General features: G+C 44.7%; 1 protein-coding gene across 1 annotated transcript in view; it reads right to left on the reverse strand.

Moving 5' to 3' along the window:
* CSMD1 (CUB and Sushi multiple domains 1) overlaps positions 1 to 17,017 on the reverse strand; it is a 1,446,416-nt gene that overhangs the window by 149,340 nt on the left and 1,280,059 nt on the right. Inside the window, exons 42-43 of the mRNA XM_084811779.1 lie at positions 10,709 to 10,897; positions 2,383 to 2,560 (exon numbers count right to left, since the gene is read on the reverse strand). Coding sequence (XP_084667905.1) covers positions 2,383 to 2,560; positions 10,709 to 10,897 — 367 coding nt within the window. The remainder of the gene's footprint in view (positions 1 to 2,382; positions 2,561 to 10,708; positions 10,898 to 17,017) is intronic.

A 17,017-nucleotide genomic window follows, 5' to 3' on the forward strand; every position in this document is an offset into this window, starting at 1 on the left:
TCCCGCCCCGCTCGAACACCGGACGAACCGCCAGCCGGACCCGCCGCCGGGAGGGACATTCAGGGAAGGTAAGTCCCGTCCCGGGGGGGGTGCGGGGGGCGGGGGGGTACGGAGGATTTCTCCCCGAAACTTGTTCGGGGGGCCGAACACGTTGGCGCTCGGCCCCCCGAAGTTTCGGGGAGAAATTCTCCGCCATCCCTAGGCAAGGGTCAAGCACACAAATGGTCGATCGGACTTGGCCAAGCACCTTGTCCGCATCCTCAGGCCTCAGTAACTGAAACTCATCCAATAAAACTGGACCAGACGGTGCTCTGAACACCTCTACCAATTAATCGTGGTGTCCAATTCATGATGAATCTGAGCGACTTTATCTTCAAAGTGCCTTGCAAACTTATCACAGTGTGCCACCGAGGGTTCCACCGTCTCTCTCCCTGGCCCAGAATGTAACAGGCCACGAACCACTCGGAAAATCTCCGCTGGATGACACTGAGAAGATGCAATGCTGGTGGAAAATAACTGTCTCTTTGCTGCCCTCATCGCCACAGAGTAGGCTTGATAGTGGGCTCTTACCTGTGTTCGGTCAGACTCAGCATGAGTTTTCCTCCACCTGCGTTCTAGCCGTCTCCCCTCTTGCTTCATTGCCCTCAGCTCAGATGTATACCAAGGAGCTGGCCAGGCTCTGCTCAGAGGGAGAGGGTGCTTGGGCACAATCGTGTCAACTGTCCGAGTCATCTCTGCATTCCACAGAGCGACCTGGGCTTCGACAGGAGCACCAGCTATACCAGCAGGAAAATCCCCTAGAGCCCTCTGGAATCCATTGGAATCCATTAATCTCTGGGGGCAGACCATTTTAATAGGTCCCCCACCCTTGCAGAGGGGGAAGGCTGCCAGGAGTCTAAACCTCAGCAGGAAGTGATCTGACCATGACAAAGGGACAGATGTTAATTCCTCCAGTTTCAGATCACCATCCTCCTGCCCAGTCGAGAAAACCAGATCAAGCGTGTGTCCTTTTATATGCGTTGGGCCGATGACGTGTTGGGACAGCCCCACCCTTGCCACATTCACATGTAACAAAAACCTATAGTGCACCCCCACCACGGCTTGAATATTCAAAATGGCAGCCACCACCACAACAAAAAGCCCCACAGGGAAATTCAACCATGAGAGCTTCTCATTATGTGCAACCCAGGTCAGTAAAAACAGCTTCCAGCAAAGTAAAGACAGTTATCCAAAAGGTTTACAGTGCAGCAGAATGAGGTACCAAGAGGTCTCCCCTAGGGAGAGAATTCCAAAGCCTTGGCACAGCTACTGAAAAGGCCCTCTTCTTGGTCCCAACCGAGTGTATTTCAAGAGTCTTTGGGACATATATAAAGCCTCCGTAGACTGTCTTAATTAACAGGCAGGCTCATATGGGAAATGGCAGTCCTTCAAATATCCTTGTTCCATACTGTAAAGGGCTCTAAAGGTCATGAACAGCACTCTAAATTGGACCTGGAAACAAATTGTAAGCCAGTGCAGTTGTTTCAGCAAGGAGTCACATGGTCCCAATAAGCAACTCCAATTAACAACTTAGCTGCCTTATTTTGGACCAGAGTCCCAGCCACTTTTCAAAGACAGGCCTACGTACAGCACATTGCAGTAGTCCAGATGGGATATAATTAGCACGTGTGTTACCAAGGCCAGATCCGCAGTTTCCTGAAATGGGTGTAATTGGTGCACCAGCCTAAGCTGAGCAAAGGCACATCTGGGCAGAATCACTACCTGAGCATCCAGGAACAACACAGATTCTGGAAGAACCCACAAACAACAAACCTGTGTTTTCAAGGGGAGTGCCACTTCATCCAACACAAGCGACCAGTCTTACTGATCAGAAGCACCTTTGTCTTGTCTAGATTAAGCTTCAGTTTGGTAGGCCATGACCAGTCCATGATTGCCTGCCTCCAAGCATCAGTTCAAGACTCTAAGCAGCAGTTCAGCCACTCCGGAGTATGATGGCAAAGAGCAATAGTGTGGAGTGTCATCTGCATATTGATGGCACCAAATTCCACATCTCCGAGATGATATTATCATCTTGCATAACCACACTACGTCATATCCCATGTGGGAGGAAATTCATTGGGAAATGTTCTCCAAACAAAACAGAGCTTTTCATGCTAGCTTTCAATTTCATGCCAGATAGAACCAGCTTACTCACAAGGTGCTTCTGAAATTTCCCTATTTCAAGACATGTTTGCCACATAGGATGGAAACTGCTAGCAAACAAAATCTGCAGCACGGGCACAGACACACTCACACTTTGCACTATTTTTGTTGTGGCCATAGGAATATTGAGAAAAAGTACAGACCATACAAATATCCATCCGTATGGAAATAAAAGCATACCAAACTGCAATGTAGTCATTCACTAGTTCTGTTTGAAGTAAGGTGAAATTGATATAGATTCCATGGCCCTGGGGTACAGAAATAAGCCATGTACAATCCTTTGAATTTGGGTATTCATCTGGAAATCCTGGGGAGTATACAGTACCATTCTGAGATGTTACATTATAGCCACAAGGAGCTGAAAAGGAAAAGAAAGGAAAAGTAGGATGCAGCATTAAAGACAGAATAGCAATTTGTGTTGAACTTAAGACATAATAATTCAAGCCTTCAAGAAAGCAATGTCTCCAAACTGGCTTTAATACAAAATTAAAACAATACAAGAACACAAGAAAAATAAAAGAATAAAATACAATATAAAACAGACTAAAATTTACAATAGAAAACGTGTTAACAACAGGTGATAAACATTTAAATAATTATTTTTCATTACAAACTTGGGAGAATACTATAGTTTTCACGTGCTGTCTAAAGGATAGTAGGGAGGGCACCAGGAACGGATGTTTTAGAACAGGGGTTGGGTAGCTTGTTCATCCTTATGGCAATAGCTGGCGGGCCCAAACCCACATACTCCCCTGCCCTCAAACACATACATCAGTAATACAGACACACACACATCACACACACACACACACACACATACACATCACACACACACACACAGTCATCACGCACAGAAATGCACACAGGGAAGGGTCACAGTGCATGGGGAGGGGAGGCATAACACTTTCCTCCCCAGCTGTGACCTCTTCCAATTGCTCCATCTGCTGTGCAATTAAGCTTGAAAAAGCCTCCTAAAATGGGATGCTTTTTACAAGCCTAACTGCTGTGGGTGGTTGGAGAGGGAGGCAGTCAGAGAGGTCACGTGGCCTCCATTCAGCCTGCGGGTCACCGGTTTCCCCATCCCAGTACTTTAGCAATTCTATCCTTGTGAATTCAGACATGACGTTGCCCAGACTGCCACCTCCAACCAATGTGCAGCTCAGAAATTTGTGGACCTTTGGCTTTTGAATCCAGTAATAATGTAGTTCCCAGCTATTTATATGTATACAAATATTTTGTTTGGTCCATGCAAACATAAAAATGCATAGCATTTCAGTTTTGCAAATGCATAAAACTACATAGTTTAATATGTGCTTGGTACGATAGTTGTCAACCACCCAGCGAGCTTTGGCTACGAAGCGGTATAGAAATGTAATAAACAAATAAATAAAATACCAGTCCTGGCATATATCAAGAGACATACACACACTCACAACATTCATCATGCTAGATCACACTATAAAACTATGTTTTGTTTTGTTTTTAATGATTAATGTCAGAAAACAACAGGCCAAAATCATGGCTGAACAGATATGAAACAGACTTGAAGCAAAAGGAGAGTGAATCGCCCCTCCCCGCAAGTCAAGCAGATAAATTCTGGAGCAGGCTTTCCATAATCAGATTGCACAACAGGGAAGGCCCTAACCACTAGTGGTTACTAGGGATGGATGGGACTGTCAATCTCAATCTTGCCAAGATTGTTCATTTTTTGTAGGGCTGTGCAGAGACCCCCTCAACCCACTCCAGAGGCTGATTCAGAACTTCTGAATCAGTCCCAACCCACCTCGGGCCGATCTGGAGCCAGGCCAACCCACTTAAGCCTCTGAATCTGAAGCACAGTCCAGGGAGCTGAAGCAGGCCCCTCCTGCACAGCTGTGTGAGCCCTGCACGCCCCCTATCAGTGCAAGCCCCCTGCTCTTCCTTACCTGGACCCATGGGAAGTACCCACAGCTGCTCCTCTCTTGCAGGGAGTCGCCATTTTCTTTTAAAATGGTGAGTCTTCTTCTGGTAAGTAAATGGTGTGCAGATTGTGGCGGTAAAGGAGCCATCTACGCAATATTATAGGCATAAATGGCTCATTTGCACCTGTAATATTGTGTAAATGGCCCCTTCATGTCCACAATCTATGCACCATTTACTCACTCAAAGAAGAGTCACCATGGTCATTCCCTCCAAGATGGTGATGGCTGCGGGCACTCCTCATGGGCCTAGTTAAAGAGCAGGGGGCTCACACAGCTGGGTGGGTGGCTGCCCAGAGTGGCCCCAAGTGCTTTGGGTGGCCGCTTCAGGCTACTTCCAATCCACTCTGGAACTGGACTGCTTCAGCCCAAATCACCCCAATCTGCTATGGGGTTTGTGGTTTGGGTCGAAGTAGTGCACAACCCTAGTGTTTTTTAACTTGGGCTGAAGTAATGCACAACCCTAGTTTAAAGATTTACGTAGCCTATCATGGTAAGGCAAAGGGACGCAAATGGAATAGCGGACGCCATTTGCGTCCCTGCTCTTTTCCATTAGTTTACCGGTAAGGCAAAGGGATGCAAATGGTGTCTGCTACACCAGACGCCATTTGTGTCTGAAGATCACGGCAGATGGACCCGGCTGGACCTAGACCCAGCAGTGCCAGGTAGGGATGTACGAAAGTGACTTACCTTTAACAAAATTTGATTCGAGGTGGGGGGGAGGTGCTCCGTCCCTCCCCCCCGAAATTCTGGCCGGGGGGGGAGGCTCTCCATCCCTCCCCCCCCGAATCCTGGCCGGCTGGGTGCGCAAATGGAGGCGGCCTGTTTGCATCCCTGCAGTCAGCCGTGATAGGCTACGTAAATGTTTACGTAGCCTATCACAGCTGATTTAAAAGAAAGAAAAAAAATGCGTGTATGCAAATGGCAGCGCCCATGGGCGCTGCCATTTGCGTTCCTTATTTTGACACGTCTTAGTCTACGTAAACATTTACGTAGACTATGGCGAAAATAAGGGGAATGCAAATAGCGTAGCATCTACGCTATTTGCGTTCCCCTTATTTTTGCTGTCTTAGTCTATGTAAATGTTTACGTAGACTAAGACGTGTCAAAATAAGGAACACAAATGGCGACGCTCATTTGCGTACTCACATTTTTTTTCCCTTTAAATCAGCCGTGATATGTTTACGTAGCCTATCACGGTATTTTTTTTAAAATCTAGCCGTGATAGGCTACGTAAATCTTTATGTAGCCTATCGCGTTTGTTTTTGTTTTTTTATTGGAAATGGCGGCGGTGGCAGCCGGTTGGAAGACCGGCCGCCACAGCTGCCACCGCCGAACCGCCACCAGAGCCACCGCCACCAGGAGGATTCGCCCAAGGTAAGTCCCGTCCCGGGGGGGTAGACTGTTTTGCCACCAATTTCGGGGGGCTGAATGCGCTGGCATTCGGCCTCCCTGAGATTCGTGGTGAAATTCTCTGACATCCCTAGTGCCAGGTAGGATCTGGCTAGGTCGAACTTCGTGGGGTGGCAGGGTGGGGTGGTCCGTTCCACCATGGACTCCAGGGGGGTGGATTCTAAGAATCTGCCCTCCCCGGAGTCCATGGCGGAATCCTCTGCCATCCCTACTGTGATGGAAAGCTCTGCAGCAGCTCCTCTTTCCAAGATCAGCAACCTTCAAAGAGGTCAGGGAAGGTGGAAAGGTAGCATTCCTATGGACAGGGTGGGAGAATGAGAGCTGTGGATCCGCAAGTTCCAGAAGCCTCTTTATCACCTGCCCCTACCCATAGGAGCGCCCTTGCTGCCTTCTGAAATCCTCAAGTAGCCAGAATCAACACACAGACAACAGGGCTCTTTTCCAAGGCTTTATTTCCATTCAACCTAATGACGCTTACAGATGCTAATTGCCTGAGCCTAACGAGGGAAACTTAAGAGAGCTTCCTAACAGAGGTTTCTAGCCTTAGTGAATCAGTTGGTCTCTGTTTGGAGGGAAAAGGCGGGAAGCCTCTGAACTTAAGGAATAGGAGGCGAAAGTCCACCCCTTTCACATGGGGCATCAGGGCGTAGCTGTTGACGTTGCGCCAAGTGGGCTGAGTGCCTCCTCTCGGCACCCTCCATCTCCTGCTTGTCCCTGCGCCAGCGCCTAGCATCCCGAAGCTCCAATTGTCCCTCCCCCTGCCTGCCAGGGTCACTACCACTCTCAGGAATGTGATCAGGGAGGGGCTCTCCCTCCGGCGGCGCCTCTGAACAGCGCGTGGGTTCGTCCCCCATGGTTTCTATCTCTTCCTGAGAATCAGAACTGCTTTGGGGCTCTGTGGGTCCCTATCCAACCCTGAGGGAAGCTAGACAAGCCGATAGGTCCATCTTTCTCAAAACTGGAGGAGTGGAAAGCTGTAAAAGCCTCCAACCTCCTCCTCTCTTGCCTGGCTCTTGCCAGCAAAGTTTGGATAGACGGGGTTCTGATCTCATAACCTTCTGTCTATCAACAGAGCAATTCATAGGACTGCGCTCTTGGTTGCACTCTTGGTTGCTATATGTGTCTAGTTTCATTTACAACTCATAGGTTTCATTTTATATAAATTTGAGATATGTGCCTTCCTTTGGATATATATAATGCGATAGCAGTCCAACCCCTTAAATGCAAAAATGAGGGACCAATTTATTTTATTTTAAATGATAATGTAATCAAGATAAAACAATATAGGAATATTGCTGCAAGGGAAAACTTCTATAAGATAATTTCTTTGTGGTGCTTAACACCTCATACATTACATGAGGGAAATTGATAGGGGGCTGGTAAATGTGTAATAATTGAACAATTATGCATTCAAATTAATGCATAAAAGAAATCTATTGGCTTACTGGGGGAAGGAGCCCTTGAATTATTTTATTCATAGACTTAAAAAGCACATTGCAAATAATTAATATAGCCACTATTATATCTAGGCAAGATGCAATTCAGTTTGCAGGTTCCCATCTGGCTTTTTTGCATGACAAAGTGAGATGATATTGGTCATTTTAGCTGTTTTGCTCTTTTCCAGAATACCCATTTATGGATGTTAGGAAGTTATTTTAATTATAGCATTTCAGTATAATTAATTTGAATTCTAGGCAAGGCACAGAATAATTTTCTCTTTTTCTCTATGTATAATGTGTGAAATTTCAAAGTAATTTGAGGTAATTCAGAGCAACAGGACTGAAATATAAGTAGCTGAGTTTTAAGCTAGATTTAAAATATAAATAAGGCAGCATAGTTTAGGTTTCTAAATTTATATATGCAGGTGCATGAAGGGCAGGCCAACCAACATTATGAACTATGAAAGATATTTGAATAATCATTGCAAGCAATTAATAGAACACAGGACTCTTTGAAAACTGCTAACATCCTGCAGATCAGCTGTTTGGTGGAGCGGGGGGCTGAATCTTGCTTGCTGCTCTTTCTCCCAAACAGATAAGCATTGGGAGGGTCTGTGTGAATATCCCTGGCCGTTGGATCAAAGAGGGGCATTGTGTGCTTAGGATGCTTTTGTGGGGGCAGTTCTTCAGCCAGTTGGGGATATGTGCATGGAAACCTACTTCACCGCTGTGCCATATTCCTGATATAAATTTCCCCATGAGGAAAAACCTACAATGGTTAAATATTCACTACCCAGTAACATAGCCCTAATCCAGTGGTGGGCAACTTTGGGAGCGTGGGAACTACTTTCTACCCCCCCCGATCCCCCTCACATTCCTGCCGCTCCTGCACCACTGAAATTTGGCAGCACAGCAGCAAATAAATAAATAAATAAAGGTTGTTTGCCACCAGTGAAGACTCAAAAGGACAAATTTAGCTTGTTTTCAACTCTGTTCTTTTGCCACTGCATTTTAGTGCACCAGAGCCACACTGGAGGAAGGGGGGGGGCATGTGGACCATGTATGGGCCACCCTTGGTCTCATCTAGTGACCACTTGCGGATTCTTTTATTCTAAAAAAAGAACCTTGCAGAAAATCTAGAAATGGATCTCCCAATGTGTTCCCTACTTATTTATGAAGTTAAAAGATTGCAATTCTGCAACACATTTAATGCGATAGGTAGAAAAGACACTGAAGTTCTTCATTTCTAGGCTTGGATTACAAACACTGGCAGCTCCGAACAGTTGACTAAAAATACAAGGTGAAGGATTATGATGCTTAATTTTAAAAAATCCAAACTGGAGAAGAAAACACCTCCTCCTGTCTTCCCTCGCATCCATGTGCCTGCAAAACCCCTCCCCTCCTTCCTTCTGAGAGCATCCAGATTGCCTCCCCTCTCTTCAACTCACCTATGTGGCTATGGATGGGAAGAAGAAATAACAGGAAAGGAGTTTTTCTTCCTCCAACACCCAAAGGGCTCTATTGCAGTAACCCAGGTTGCCTTCTGGGCATGCTATAGTCAAAGGCCAGGGAAATCTACATTTTCAAAGGATACAGGCTGGGTGAAAAGAAGGGGATTTTGAGGCTGACAGTTGGGTGGGCAGAGAAGAGAGGGACTAGTACACTTTATGCTCCGAATGGTGTCATATGGTGTGTAACAGAGTTTAATCTTAGGGGTGGGAGAATCAGTGAGGCTCAAATTCATTGAGGTTCTCAGAGTTCCACTTCAAAGCTTGGTCACCTCGCTCCTGTTTTTCTTTTTGTTCAAATGGGGAAAGTGCACATTTTGGAATGCATTTTTGAAAGTGCATGCTGAAATGCTCACTTTCCCCCATAAAGTGTGGATGTCACAGAGTATGAATGTAGCATGTATTGTTGATAAGAATTCCTTGTATTTCACAGGAGTGCTATTCATAATGATCTGTGCATCTAACTGTAAGTGATGAGTAATAGATGTGATTAGTTCTGTGTGTATTATGAGATAACTATGACTACTGGAATGTATGCTTGGCAATGGGGCAAGGAAACTTACCACTAGTGGGTTGGTTAAGTATTGCAAGCAGAAAGAGGCTTAGCTTAGAAGGGATACCTTCATTAAGGTGTTACTGGTATCAGTGGTAAACCCACCGACATTAGAGAGAGGCCCTACTGAAGTCATGAATAAAACGTATTTATTCATTCATTCATTACATTTATATCCCACCTATTTTCCTCCTTAAGGAACCCAAGGTAGTGTACATAATCCTCCTCCTCCTCTCCCTTTTATCCTTACAACAACAACCCTGTGAGGTAGGTTGGGCTGAGAGTCTGTGATTGCCCCAAAACCACCCAATGAGCTTCCATGGCTGAGTCAGGACTAGAACCCAGATCTGCCGACTCCCAGTCCAACACTTTAGCCCCTACACCACGATGGCTCTGTATGACTAAGTCCAAAAGGTCAAGATGCACAGATGTGTGTTTAAGATAAAAGAACTAGATATGAGAGTAGTGGTATGACCAGGTCCGAAACTTAGGATGAGGTCATCAACATAGGAGTTATAAAAAGAAAGGATTTAATCTGGTTGCCCAGAGAGATCCTGGCAGAATGAGAAGCCTACCAACCATGATTACCTAAGCTCTGCTAATCATGTTTGCCAGATAGCTAACTATAAGACTTTAATGATGGCTTCGTTGGTTAAGAGGTATAGAACTTTAATTTTACTAAGAAATATGCTAGCCACTATTTCTATTATGCTTCTAATCATCCTTATTGCATTTTATTTAGTAATGTGTTTTGCTAGTTCATCATTTCAAAGATGTGTTATTCTTTAATACTGTTTGAGCAATAAATATATATTTTACTGTACCACTTTGTGTTACTTGGTTTGAGATATGTTTCAGGGACTACAACCCATATACCCAAAACACTCAGCTGGGATTCATACATCTGTTGCTGAATGGGATCTGTCCATATAGCTCCTATTTTCTCTCTTGGTTGGGCAAGTCATAGGCTCACATTCATGCATTCATTCATTGCATTTATACCCCGCCTTTTTTCCTCTTGCAAGGAACCCAAGGCGGCTTACATTACCCTCCTCCTCTCCCTTTTATCCTCACAACAACAACCCTGTGAGGTGGGTTCGGCTGAGAGTGTGTGACTGGCCCAAAGTCACCCAGTGAGCTTCCATGGCCGAATGGGGACTAGAACCCGGATCTCCCAGCTCCTAGTCCAACACTCTTGCCACTACACCACACTGTCTCTCACATGTTCAAAGAAGAGAAACAATCTAGTCGGATGGAGTGGGAATGGGTCTCCCGCGTCATGAGAACACAAATTTTTGAAAGATTTGTATTTTTAAAAGCACACAGTAAAGTATGGACATTTTTTTAATTGCAAGTTCAGGAACATGAGAGCTTTTCTCCAAAAATTTGCTTGCATTCAAGGCAAATTCGAGTCAAAACCAAAGCAGAATGGAATTTTTGTATATCCCTATTCAGGCTTGGAATAAGTTAAGCTATTTCCCAATTCTGAAGAGAAATACCTTGTTGAACCCCATTACAAATCAAACTGTTGTAGGGATTGCGGCACCTCTAATGGAATTGCTGCCTCTTCTGTCTCCTAGACAGATTGTGAGGAAATCTTAGAATTCAAAAACAGTTACCATTAGTGAAACTTACCTTCACACTTTGGAAAAGGATAGTTCCAGTTCCTGTTGATCCCATGGTGGCAAGTGAGAACAGAATGACCAATCAATACGTATCCAGGATAGCACTCAAAAGATATTGACTGGCCCACACTATAATCAGAATTGATTATATATCCATTGAAAAAAGGAGGAGGATCTGGGCAATTTTGTAATTCATAAGCTGGAAAAAAAGACAAAAATTGTGAAAAGCAATGTTCTCCTCCCACAAAAAAATATTTAAAATTAAGAGGTCTTAATTTAAGAGGTTTTCTGGAATTTGCCAAGTTTATTTCAGACCATTAGAACATGCAGAATAAAAGAACAAAGCAAATACAAATCAGTTAACTCAACAAATCTTAATTTCATAATTTCACAATGGATTCACATGACATATTTAATACAAAATAGCTGTGTCATTTGACATCCTGATCATGCATGGGCCAGTTTTTTTTTTTTCAACAAGTGGAAGCAGGACTAGTGAATCCTTAACCCTGCATGCAACATATGGCTTGGTGAATTAATCAATAACCCTTGTCAAGAAATCTATCTTCTTTTTGTATTCTAGTTGCCAGTTAAAAGTCCAGTTTGCAAAGATGGGCCTGCACACACTCGTTAAACCACCTACGTGCATTATCTCATTCCATTCTGGTCTCAAGGCCCTTCAAGGGGGAGACCTCTTGCCAATTAGACTGAATGATTTCAACTGGGTTGCTGTAAGAACTCCCCTCACCTAGGGATGGACGAAAGTCCCTTACCTGGTCCTGCAGCTTGCTTCGCGGTGGGGGGGAGGTGCTCCGTTCCTTCCCACTGAAATTCTGGCTGGGGGGGAGGCGCCTCGTCCCTCCGGCTGCAAATCCTCTGCTCCTGCCGGGTCGCAAATGGTGGCGGCCGTAGCCACCACCGTTTGCGTCCCTGCAGTCAGCCGTGATAGGCTACATAAATCTTTACGTAGCCTATCATGGCTGACTTTGGGGGGGGGGGGAAAGGGCATACGCAAATGGTGGCATCCATGGGCACCGCCATTTGTGTTCCTTATTTGGGCACGTGTAGTCTACGTAGACATTTACATAGACTACAGTGAAAATAAGGGCACCGCCATTTGCGTACGCGCTTTTTTTTTTTTTCCCCAAAGTCAGCCATGATAGGCTACGTAAAGATTTACGTAGCCTATCACGGTGTTTTTTGAAAATCTAGCCATGATAGGCTACGTAAATCTTTATGTAGCCTATCACGTTTGTTGTTGTGTGGGTTTTTTTACACTTGGAAATGGCAGCGGCGGCAGCCAGTCAGAAGACCGGCCGCCGCCAAACTGCCGCCGAACCGCCACCAGGAGCCGCCGCCGCCAGGGACATTCGGCCAAGTTAAGTCCCATCCTGGGGGGGTGGAAGGGGGGTGGCGGACCGTTTCTCCACCAATTTCGGGGGGCCGAATGCGTTGGCATTCGGCCTCCCAGAGATTCGTGGAGAAATTCTCCGACATCCCTACCCTCACCCCACATGAAAGCCTAGGAACACTATTCAGCCAGCTAGTGATTGGCTAAGAAGGCTCACCTCACATTTTTCTAGGGATGGCGGAGAATTTCTCCCCGAAACTTCGGGGGGCCGAGTGCCAACGTGTTCAGCCCCCCGAACAAGTTTCGGGGAGAAATTCTCTGCACCCCCCTGCTCCTCGCACCCCCCCGGGACAGGATTTACCTTTGGCGAATGTCCCTCCCGGCGGCAGGTCCGGCCGGCGGTTCGGTGGGTGTTCGTTCGGGATGGGAGCGGCAGCTGGTCTTTTGACCGGCTGCTGCCGCCGATTCCAATCAAAGAAAAAAAAAAACACCCCTGTTATAGGCTACGTGACAATTAACGTAGCCTATCACGGCTAGATTTGCAAAGTCAGCTGTGATAGGCTACGTCAATCGTCACGTAGCCTATCACGGGTGACTTTAAAAAAAAGAAAAAAAAAGCGCGTACGGATAATGGCGGCCACCATAGGGAGCCGCCATTCCCGTTCCTTATTTGGTTGCTGTAGTCTGTAGACTACAGCGACCAAATAAGGAACGGGAATGGCGGCTCCCTATGGGGGCCGCCATTATCCGTACGCGCTTTTTTTTTCTTTTTTTTAAAGTCACCCGTGATAGGCTACGTGACGATTGACGTAGCCTATCACGGCTGACTTTGCAAATCTAGCCATGATAGGCTACGTTAATTGTCACGTAGCCTATCATGGGGGCGTGTTTTTTTTTTTAAAAAAAACTTTTGAGTTTGCGGCCGGGCGAGGCGAGGAGCCTCCTCCCCGGCCTGAATTTCGGCCGGGCGAGGCGGGAAGCCTCCTCCCTGGCCTGAATTTTGGCCGGGCAAGGCGGGAAGCCTCCCCCCCCCGGCCTGAACTTCGCGGGGGGAGCAGCGAAGCGCCTCCTCTCCACCGTGAACAAGCTTCGAGGACAGGTAAGTGACTTTCGTCCACCCCTACATTTTTCAAAGGCTCTTGAGTATAAAGCAAGCAGGGCTATGGCTGCCCCTTGTCTTTGTTTTTGTTTGGTTTCATCTCCATCTTGCTTTTGACTTGTGACTCTCAGTATCACATTTTGGGCCCTGCCCTATTTGAAGTCCTATGCTTAGATACATATAGACAGGTTTGGGTAACTTTTTTTATTTTCTGCCTTAAGTATTGTTTCCAAACACAATCCTAGATTTGTAAATAAACTCAAGTTTCCTTTGTAAACTTAAACTTAACACCTACCTCCAATATCGTGTGTGCTTCTTTCCAAGTAAGCCTTGGCACTAAATCTAGGGCCTTCTGTTTGATTATTACTAGTGCTTAAAGTTTCAGGCCTAGATAGCTCTGAAGGACAAAGGAATCCAGAGTGGCATTGTTGGCCAAGTGGCATAGTTGGAAAACTTGACTGCCAAACTGGGAGAGGATGTCCCAGTTTGGAAGAATATAAAGGCATACAAAGGTGAGGAGTAGGAGATGGAACCAAAGGGCCTAGAAAACTATTAGGTCTTGGAAGGCATTGCCAAGAGTGGACTATACCAACTGCTGCGTCAGTGAAATGACATAAAAACAACAACCCCAAAGTGCCTTTTAAGGTTCAAGGATGTGATGCAAGAATTGTATGGAGGTGAGATGTATAGGATATTGCTGCTATTCACTTCAAGTAGATAACAGATCGTTCACTAACTATTTCTTTGAATCACACACACACACTTCCCTTCTATAGCAAATAATTTAAAACTGGACTAGGGTCTTGTAAGATCCTTGTGAGGAGAAACCAAAATTCTGTCACAGTAAATTTCCAAGGGTCTCAGTTCCAGTACCCTCCAGATTCAGCAGACAACACTTCAGAATTTTTCCATGACTGATTTTGACTAATCTTTCTAAATATTATGATTTTGCATAAAAATGCATTGTTAGAATGCATTACTCACACCACCTAGTTTGTCCCTCATAATCACCAGGAACAGAAGCTCTGAGCATATCTTCCTACATTTTATATTGCATGTATCCAGCACATGTTTTTCCTCTTGGCAAAGGCTATGGCTCTTACACATCATGAAGCACATTTAGCACTTTTCAGATCATCCCTCATATTAAACAGCAGTGATTTATAGTGCACAGTAAAGGTCTTGGAAGACAAGATTTCTATGTACCCTACTGGGTGCTATCCAACTGGAGCTATTTTAATGCATTTCATATATTCACTATGTAACTCTAAAATTTTAGAGTAATATGCTTCTGTTTAAATGGTTTCCCTTCTAATATACAGCATGTATTCATACAAGCATAACAGTTATCTGATATGTCTTTATTGCTACAGGGTTGGGGTTTGCTTTGCTACTGTCCCCTTTTCTCTGATAAGAACATATTAACTTGATGTCTCCCTCCCTCCCGTTCTGTTACTAAAACAGTATCTCCAGTTTATTCAGCTTTCATCTAGCTAGCAATGCTGTATTGGGACAGGCACATCACCCAATCACAGCTTTGACCTCTGTAAAGGCATAGAAATTGAAGACATGGTATATAAATCAGCTGAATGATATGACTTATAAATCACTGCTGTGATAAAAAAAATGAGCGCCATGATTTATAGATAGCTTCATGACTTGTTAATTAGGCCTATAATATATAAATCATGATCAGAGTTGGAAATTCACCACCTGACTTACAAATCACTGCTATACGGTCTTGTGGCACAATACAAACCATTCACATATTGGATAAATCAGTGGAAGGTTTTTCTCTGTGTTTTGCTGCATTTCCTTAAGTGCCAAAAAGAACTCAATAAACTGGCATAAACTGCATAAATTCTCTCCTTGCCATAAAGGCTCTCCAACAGGCATTTTTTTCACAGCATCCACAGAGGTGTCTGGCAGTACAGGCTAATCAAAGCCTATCATACTCTAGCACAGTAATGGCCAAGCTGTCTGCCAGTTCTGTGCACCAAGACATGATCATCTCTAGCTTTGATGGCTTTAAAAGTAGATTAGACAAATTCATGGAGGAATTTCAGTGGCTGCTCTCAGTGGCTGCTGCTACTACTACCACTAATGATCGCTATATGGAAACTCCAAGTTCAGAGGCAGAATGTCACTGAATACCAGTTGCTGGGGGGTATTGCCTTCATGTCCTGCTTGTGGGCATCTCAAAGGTAGTTGGCTAGCCACTGTGGGACCAGAAGGCTGAACTAGAAGGATCTTAGTTTGATCCACTAGAACTCACTGCAGAATCACTACTGTTATAATTATAAAGCCCTCTATGCATAAATGCCTAAAAGAAAATATAGTGCTATTTGTTGCCAATTATATTTTCTTTTAGGAATGTATGCATAGCGAGGGGGTTTACAATTGTAACGGTGGTGGTTTTTGCAAATAAGCGGTTTGTCAGCTTTATTCCTGTAGTGAAGAACAAGTGTATAAGATGTGACTGATGTTGGTTTGTTTTATGATTAGGACAGGTTAAGGGCTAATTTCACCAAAGCATGTTTTATAAGACTTTTGAATAGGGTGTGTCTGATTATAATTAGTGCTGATCTATGTTACATTTAATCAGTATTATATTTTTATATTGTTGTTTGAACTATATTGTTGTTTGAATTGAGCTCTTTAAGTGCCCCAGAGGAAGGTTTCCATCAAAACACATTGGGCAAAACACATTTGTTGTTTCATTAAGGCTATACTCCTTTGGTTCCTGGGAGGATGTTCCATGGGGCATAGGATTTTTGAAATCTACAACAGCACTAATAGGGATTAAAAAAAACAGCTGTAAGGCTGGAAATCAAAATTAAAAAAAGGAACAGCAGCACCAATTCAATTCCCAGCACATTTCGATACGGGTCTTTATCAAGGGAAAAACTTTTAGAGACTTTTCTGGAGGATTCCCTCTCCCTTACTTCTTCCAAAGAAGACTCTTTGGAATTATATTGTTGTTTGAACTGAGTTCTTTAAGTGCCCCAGAGGAAGGTTTCCATAAAAACACATTGGACAATTTGTTGTTTCATTAAGGCTACAATCCTTTGGTTCCTTGGGGGATGTTCCATTGGCCATAGGATTTTTGAAATCTCCCCATATGAAGGCAAAGAGAGATCCATCCACAGAGGGCAGTTGGATGGGGGGTATTTCCTGTGCCTCCAACATGTTGATGGAATGGTGGGGGAGAAAACTATGTCAGCTCTGGAGCTGGCATAGTTCATTTCTCTCCCATTGGCATCAATGGGAAGGAAAGAATTTAAGCAAGGGGAAAAGCCCATAAAGGAAAGGAAGGCAATTATACACTACTCCTCTCTCCTTTCTGGCATTTCCTCCACCTTTGGATCTCTCCATCACTGCTGCTAGAATTGCTTTATAGATAACTTGTTGTGGCTTGCTGCTCCCCCACCCACACACACACTTAGGCTTTTTTCACATGGAGCTTTCATCCTGCAACTGAGATTGCTCCTTCACAGAAGTCTGTGGGCTCTTTACATGATGCCGTGAACCTCCAAGGGGTCTCCTGCACTAAATTCCCTTGTTCCATTTTTAAATAGATTGCAGATAATGAGCTATCAGATTACCCTGTTGTGTTCTGCTTGAGTTCTTTCCGTAAAAAGAGGAAAAGTGGCAAGAACGTGAGTGAGATCAATGAAAGATAATGGAAGACTCTGATATGGAGAGGAAAAGGGGGAAAGGGGGGGAAGGAAGTGGGTGAAAAAGGGAATCATTGTGATCCTGCATTTAAAATGGAAGCAGAAAGTAAGGATGGACGAGCCCATCTCTGTCCGGGACAGGGGAGCTTGACGAGCTGCCCCCCGCCACAGCTCACGCAGCCCGGGCCTGCT

Source organism: Heloderma suspectum, chromosome 1 (genome assembly GCF_057233095.1).
Source record: "Heloderma suspectum isolate Gila_16-S chromosome 1, 16-S_ref, whole genome shotgun sequence".
Lineage (NCBI taxonomy): Eukaryota > Metazoa > Chordata > Lepidosauria > Squamata > Helodermatidae > Heloderma > Heloderma suspectum.